Raw genomic sequence first — 7438 nt, forward strand, 5'->3', positions numbered from 1 at the left:
TTGTTAGTGGACAGTAGAGGTTGGGCTCCTTCAGATTTGGTTATCATAACTCAACCCTGTATGTTTAAGACTGGGGTTTGGACTGGCCTGGAATGGATTTAGTTTTCCTTTGTTACAAATAAGAGTACTTTATTTGGTATCACTGCAGTCAGAATATAGGCTCATTTCCAACATTAACATAAGTTTTACATCAGTGTCTTTATGCATAATCCCAACGACAGGGTGTGGGAAATGTGTAATGTCATCCGAAATCAAAACTGAAAGTAAATGCTCTCTTCAGAAGTGAAGGCAGTAAAATCAAAAGGGTGCCATGTAGTATATGAAAAGCAAAGTAAATGATTGTGGAGAATTGCCTCAATGGCACCCATAAAAGTGTTCGCAGTGATACCTGCTTGGCCTGTAACGTGGAGGAGAGCTGCTGCAGTGAGCTCTGCCATGCCTTTGTGTTCTCCAGGCACTTAAATCATCTGCTGTACTGCCTGCCTCACAGCGAAGTCTCCAGTTTCTCCATATGATGCAGAAAATGCAGACAAACCAGGGCAAAAAAATGTTTTGGATATAAAAAAATGGCCGTTTTTTTGTTGAATGAAATGAAAGAGATTACTGTCCGTGTGGTGAACCTGGCTGACGCTGTGGAATGTTCTCCGCGCACGGTATCTCAGGGAGTTTCCCTCCCTTCTGAGAGTGAGCGGGCGAGTGAGTGAGTGAGCGAGCGGGCGGGCGAGCGAGCGAGTGAGTGAGAGGGTGAGCGGACGAGTGAGTGAGCGGGCGAGTGAGTGAGTGAACAAGTGAGCGGGCGGGCGAGCGAGTGAGTGAGAGGGTGAGCGGACGAGTGAGTGAGTGAACAAGTGAGAGGGCGGGCGAGCGAGTGAGTGAGAGGGTGAGCAGGCGATGAGCGGGCGGGCGGGAGAGTGAGCGAGCGAGCGAGTGAGTGAGCGAGTGAGCGAGTGAGCGAGTGAGTGAGCGAGTGAGTGAGCGAGTGAGCGAGTGAGTGAGCGAGTGAGCGAGTGAGCGAGTGAGCGAGTGAGTGAGTGAGTGAGTGAGCGAGCGAGTGAACAAGTGAGCGAGTGAGAGGGCGATGAGCGGGCGGGCGGGAGAGTGAGCGAGCGGGAGAGTGAGCGAGCGGGAGAGTGAGCGAGCGCAGGCTGACGTTTGGCCCTGTTTTCCAGCCAAACCTGGAGGGCGCGTGCGGTGCCAGTACTTCCCGGCCGTGGACAAGGTCCTGTTCGTGGACGACTACGCCGTGGGCTGCAGGAAGGACCTGAACGGCATCCTGCTGCTGGACACCGCCCTCCAGGCCCCCGTCTCCAAGTCTGAGGATGTGGTCCAGCTGGAGCTGCCCGTCACGGAGGTGAGTGACGCGGGGGGGCGGGATTTGGGGGGGGGGGGCACCCTGGAATGACACAACGAAATACGGACGGGGCGTGTAAAAAAAAAAAAAAATCCTACTCCTGACTGCTAGCGCTGGAGTGGCCAACAGGCTGGAGATGCTGAATCATGGTGAAGAGGTTCCCTTCACAGTGCACTCCTTTCACAACATGTCAGGGCTGAATAAGAACACTGCATAACATGAGGAAGTAGTACGACCACTCCTCTGCTCTGTGGTTAATGTTGGGGAATCCTTTGTTTTATAGGCCTGTCGTTTCTGGTCATGCAGGAAAAAGACCGAAGACAAATGTGTGCTTTTTCATCTTAAAGAAATAAAATCGTAAATTGTGTTTGATTTGTTTATTTATTAATTTACACTTGTTTGGACTTTAAACCATTTATTATTTCTCATGTTCGAAAGAGAAATACAGAAGTAGCCTGCTATTTTTTTGAAGACGAGATGTTGATTATTATTTCAAAGTGGACAATTCCATTTTATGAAAACTGTTTACAAACGTTTGTCTTTATTTTCATCTAAAAGAATTCTAATTTTAATTACTTAATTTTGTTAACTTATTATTTTACCCATTTGTTTAGATTAGCCTATATCGTAGTTGTTAGATTTGAAGAGAAATAAAGAAGTAGGCCTATTCTGTCGAAGACGAGAGGTCAGTTACTTATCATTATAGCCCTACTGGCTGTGTAAGTGATTGGTTGAAGCTGGAAGTTGCTTTCATAAAGTGCATTCATGTGAAATTAACAGTGCCTTATGGCTGTTCTTTTTGTTGTTGTTATTCTATGGCTTAAACATGTATTGGAGGAATTAACTTTTCATGGGTATTGATAAGTAGTCAGTGCATTAAGGGGAGTGCCCTCATTTAACTTCTCCGTGTGACCCTTTCAGGTCACGGAGTTCCCGTGTGTTAATGCCGATGCATTAGTTCTTCTGAGGCAGAGCTTATGTTCGGCGGCTGTAACCTTTTCTGTGCTCGTGAAACACACACTCAGTCATGTGTCTTCTGGAATACGGCGTTTAGAATGCATACTGACGCGTCGTTCCAGAGACTTAGCCCAAATCCACAGAGTAAAACCCCCAGCCCGTGAGGAACCCCCGTCTGCCGGAGCAGCACAGACGGCGTTGAGCGTGTGCTAATGGATTGCACGTTCACGGAGGGGTCATGTGTGCTGTCCTAAAATAGAAAAGCGAGAGTTATTTTTATGGGTCCTGTAATCTTCGCAGGCTTTGTGATTAAACAAGTGTTGAAACGTGCCCTGAGAACCGAGCGGTACCCACAGGAGACCTGCAGGTCCCTGGTCCTCACCGCGCCCGTTTTTTAAGGACAGAGCCGATGGCTGGGGGAGGACTGGAAGCGGCTGTCCCGTGCATGTGTTCAGGCTGTCCCGCGAGGGTTCAGGCTGTCCCGCGAGGGTTCAGGCTATCCCGCGTGTGTGTTCAGGCTGTCCCGCGTGTGTGTTCAGGCTGTCCCGCGTGTGTGTTCAGGCTGTCCCGCATGTGTGTTCAGGCTGTCCCCAGTGTGTTCAGGCTGTCCCACGCACGTTCAGGCTGTCCCGTGTGTGTTCAGACTGTGCTGCGTGTGTTCAGGCTGTCCCCAGCGTGTTCAGGCTGTCCCGCGCGTGTGTTCAGGCTGTCCCGCGCGTGTGTTCAGGCTGTCCCGCGCGTGTGTTCAGGCTGTCCTGCCCGTGTTCAGGCTGTCCTGCCCGTGTTCAGGCTGTCCCGCGTGTGTGTTCAGGCTGTCCCGTGTGTGTGTTCAGGCTGTCCCCAGCGTGTTCAGGCTGCCCCGCGAGCGTTCGGGCTGCCCCGCCCGCGCGTTCAGGCTGAATCATCCATCCAAATAATTTCACTTGAAAGTGATGCAGTGCAGCCAAGATCAGCAAATATTAACAGCTTCTTTAATTGGGTCAGGTTTCCTGACGGATAGAGGGATATTCACGATTTGTTTTGGGCAGTTTATTTTAGGAGAGTTAATACAGCTGCACAGGATTGCTATGGTAAGACCTTTAGTGGCACAAATGGTTTCAATGGTTTTCGTAATTATCAGGTATTCATATGACAACAATCTAACATTATAATCTGGCAATATTCTGTAAATCTGGTGATTGTGGCGAAAGAGGCCATCTTGACTAGTTCAACTGCCTCTTAGAAAACAACAAGTGTCCTCTCTTTCAGATGTCAAGGCTTTTTATATGAATTGGAAATCTCCCAAATACTTTCAATGGCTAACATGGTGGATTTATGCAATTTATGAAATTTGCACAGGAAATGCTTTCTTACTGAAATATCTTTTGGATAAAGTAAGCCGACCCTTGGCACCCACAAGTCTTGTCACTTTAGTGGAACCTTTGACAGTTTGGAAAGCTTGTTTTCATTATCAACGCTGACTGCTGGAACCAATTTCTGCACTCATGTCCACATTCGCTACTTATTGTGCTGTTGCTGCAAATTACAAATTGATATCACACGGTTATATTTGACATCTGATAAAAACTGTCTGAGCAGGACTGTCTGAAATGTTTGTTTGCATTTGCATACAAACCCACAGTGTAGACACCTCATTACAGATCCCGCTTAGTGTTGGCGCTTGAATGGTCTTTGAATTAGACTCATTAATTGAGTCAGGATAACGGGATGCAGTAGAAGTGATTGGACATGCAGGTTAAGGATTTACACCATCCTGCTCTTTCATTAGTTGTCCTTAAAAACAATGAAATTGTTGAAACTACCTCTTGAGCTCTGAGATTTAATCGCAAATATTTTTCTGCGCGGACACAAATGTACTGCTTGGGCTGTTGATTTTGATGATAAAGGCTAGACATTCAGTATTGATTTCCGATCAGCATTCCAATATTGTTGGTTGGGTAGATAGCATCAGCCCGGCGAATCTCAATTTCTGTGTTTAGTTTTAGTTTAGTTTTATTTTTTTTTAAATACACAAAAAATGACAAAGATAACAAATAATATACAGTGCAAGGAGAGGCAGAAAACCCAAGTGGGCTTATTTGAAGCCTCCACCTAAAAGAAATGTTAATATTTTACAATGTTATAGAGAACACAAACTTAACATTCAGAAAATAATGCCCCCGGCTCTTCTCCCGTGTGCGTTTGAGAAGGCAGGAGGCTTTGTGGCCGGTGGGAGTCCGTTATGTCACTCCAGCTGAAGAGTGTGTGTTGTGTAATCAGGGATTACGCTGGGCTGGGGGAAGTGAGGGGAACCATAAGGTGTGCTGCTGGTCTACAATACATGCCAGATGAGCTGTTAACCCGCGTGGAGCTGTAAGAAAAGGCTGTTTTACCTACTAACAGGCATAACAAGCCAGCCGTGCGTGCCACAGTACTGTTCAAAGTGTCATTTTCACTATAATAATATCAAATATTTGTTTTAATTTTCAATTTGAAATGCTAAGAAATAGGCCAGATGTGCCATCAGTCTCACGATAATTTAAGGGACATGTTGACCTTTCTGTCATCCCAGCATACTGTCTCCCAGTCATTGTACTCTACTTGCTAAAGCAACAATAACAAGTGAGGTCAGAAGCACACATTTACATAACTCGCGGGACGCATGCATTCTGAATGCATATAAATGCTGTCTACTGCCCACAGACCGCATTAAATAAACATGTGCATGTGAAGAAATCCACGTAGTGAAGGAGTCTGCCTTTAAACGAAAGATTTCTTGTTCTGTGTATGATCAAGGAATTCATTAATTTCTTATGACAGCAGAGGCTCCCTTGAAGCTCTTGGTGGGTAAAATGTGAGTCCTTTTCGTGGTTGGACTGCAAGCTTGTTCATTTTCAGATTGTACAGAAAGGAGACTATTCCGAAATACCATCTCCTCTCTCATTCTGCAGACAGAGCAAATGCATATGTCATGGTTATTTTTTAGCTTTGTGCATTTAGAGTGAAATTTATGTTTTCTTTATCACTGTTTTTTATTTTATTTTTTTATATTTATTTTAGCAGTATAGAATATTTTTATTCTGCCTTTTGGCTAAGAGTGTGAAAATGGCTTTTTATTTTTACAGCGTAGGCTGTTTGAGTAGTATTTCACCTTTTACAGAAGTGTTTACTTAGGAAATGAAATCTCTGCTTGTTTTTGCTGTGGACTGTCCTGTGGATTCTGCCCTGAAGCTGTCTGTGGGTTCAGTGCTTCTCTGTGTGTGGTTTTGTCTTTGAGGGGTTACTGAGTAACCATTCTTCCATGGAAAATCAAATCATAACTACGGTGACAATGGCACAAAAGAGCTCATTAGTGTAATAAACCAAAAAAATGGAAGGGGAAGTAGTAAATGAAAAGATGAATAATTCATGGGGAGGTGAATTACATTTTGTACTCATCCTCTGGCCCAAAGTTAAAGCCATGGTAGAGCGTTCACGTCCGATTGGTTGGTTGCTCACGATGACTGGCGAAGCGCATTCGCTCGTGACGTTCCACCAGCTGGGAGCGACTCTTTTCGTGACGGTGTTTTTGTGTTTCTGATGTTTACGCGCGCCGGTGCTGCGGCTTGCTGTGAATGACACGCTCCTGCTCTCCGATCTGGCGGATGACGGCCTGTCGGTAACCCGTATCCCTCCTCTCTCCCCCACCAGGCCCAGCAGATGCTGTCCGCCTGCCTGGAGAAGGTGGACGTGTCGGGCGCAGAGGGATACGACCAGTTCATCACGCAGCTGAAGGACGGGCTGAATAATACCTCACACGAGACGGCAGCCAATCACAAAGTGGCCAAGGTGAGGGGGCCCGGCGGGAGCTGACCGCGGAGAGCCGCGGGTTAGCGCGAGGAAGGAGCCTGCCTTCCGTGGGGTCGCATCGCATCATAGTCATCATCGCTGTGTTCTGCCCCCCCCCCCCCCCCCCCCCCCCCCCCCCCCACTGTTATGCACAACCCCCCCCCTCCCGCTGTGTTCTGCACCCCCCCCCCCCCCCCCCCCCCCCCCCCGCTGTGTTCTGCACAACCCCCCCCCCCCCCCCCCCTCCCGCTGTGTTCTGCACCCCCCCCCCCCCCCCCCACTGTGTTCTGCACTTCCCCTCCCCCCCCCCCAGAGTCAGAACGCTTCAGCTGACATTTATACATCACAGTGCGTTTATGCACTACAGCACACTGAGGGATTTAACCGTCGTGCTTATCTGGAGCGACTAGGCCAACTTACACTCTTTCCCACATGCATGTGTACTGCTGGATCTATCCTGAAGCAAACTGGGCAAAGCACTTTGCTCAAAGGATACAACGGCTGTGCCCCTGCCCCTGGGACACAAGCCGGCAACCTCCGAATGTCCACCTAACATGTACTCCACGTGATGGCGTGCATGCATGAAGCAGCTACCGTAAATAATCCTTCACTCGCAGAATAAGGTCAGGAAGTCCCGCAGCGGCACACCATCCTGTGCGGAGTCGCTGGCCTGTACGGTGTCTTGTCATCGTTATCTCACGCTCAGGTTATCAGCGTTTTCACACCGTCATCACAAACACCCACCGGGGTTAGTCAGCCGCACTGTTTCGGCGACCCCTGGCCTTTCCTGCGGCTGATTGGAGAGCCCTGCGAGATACCTGGACATGTGATCTCTGTGTGCAGGGTCAGTGGGTGCAGATACGGTCACCAGGGCGACGCTGCAGCCCCCCACAGTGTGGATGGTTCTTAGCTTTAGCCCCTTAGCCAGTCATTGCTGCTAATGCCCCCGCCCCGTACCAATACTGCCCCTTCAGCTCGGGGTATTGATTATCCCTTCTTTGATTCGGACGCCTCTATCCAAGTTTAACTGGTGCAGTCCATGCGTGTTCCATACAGCAGGCGTAATGTCAGTGTACGGTGCCAGATTCTCTGCCATCAGAAGCCACTAAAACAATGACTCCATGCAAACCTGTACCTAGTCCAGTCCCTGCTTCCTGTTTTCTGTGCTTTTAACAGATAAAACGCAGAAACAGATTCCGTACAGATTCCGTGTGCCATCCCTGAGGTCTGCAGAGCCATGCTCCATGCGGGGGGTGTTACTCTGCGGTCGTCTGGAGCTGACGGGGGGGGGGGGGGGGGGGGGGGGGGGGGGGGGGGGGGGGG

At 48.6% G+C, this 7438-nt stretch overlaps 1 protein-coding gene across 1 annotated transcript in view; it reads left to right on the forward strand.

The window, feature by feature from the left end:
* birc6 (baculoviral IAP repeat containing 6) overlaps positions 1 to 7438 on the forward strand; it is a 129509-nt gene that overhangs the window by 5190 nt on the left and 116881 nt on the right. The window contains exons 2-3 of the mRNA XM_035400913.1: positions 1170 to 1351; positions 5978 to 6134. Coding sequence (XP_035256804.1) covers positions 1170 to 1351; positions 5978 to 6134 — 339 coding nt within the window. The remainder of the gene's footprint in view (positions 1 to 1169; positions 1352 to 5977; positions 6135 to 7438) is intronic.

The sequence above is a fragment of the Anguilla anguilla genome, chromosome 18 (assembly GCF_013347855.1).
Source record: "Anguilla anguilla isolate fAngAng1 chromosome 18, fAngAng1.pri, whole genome shotgun sequence".
NCBI lineage: Eukaryota > Metazoa > Chordata > Actinopteri > Anguilliformes > Anguillidae > Anguilla > Anguilla anguilla.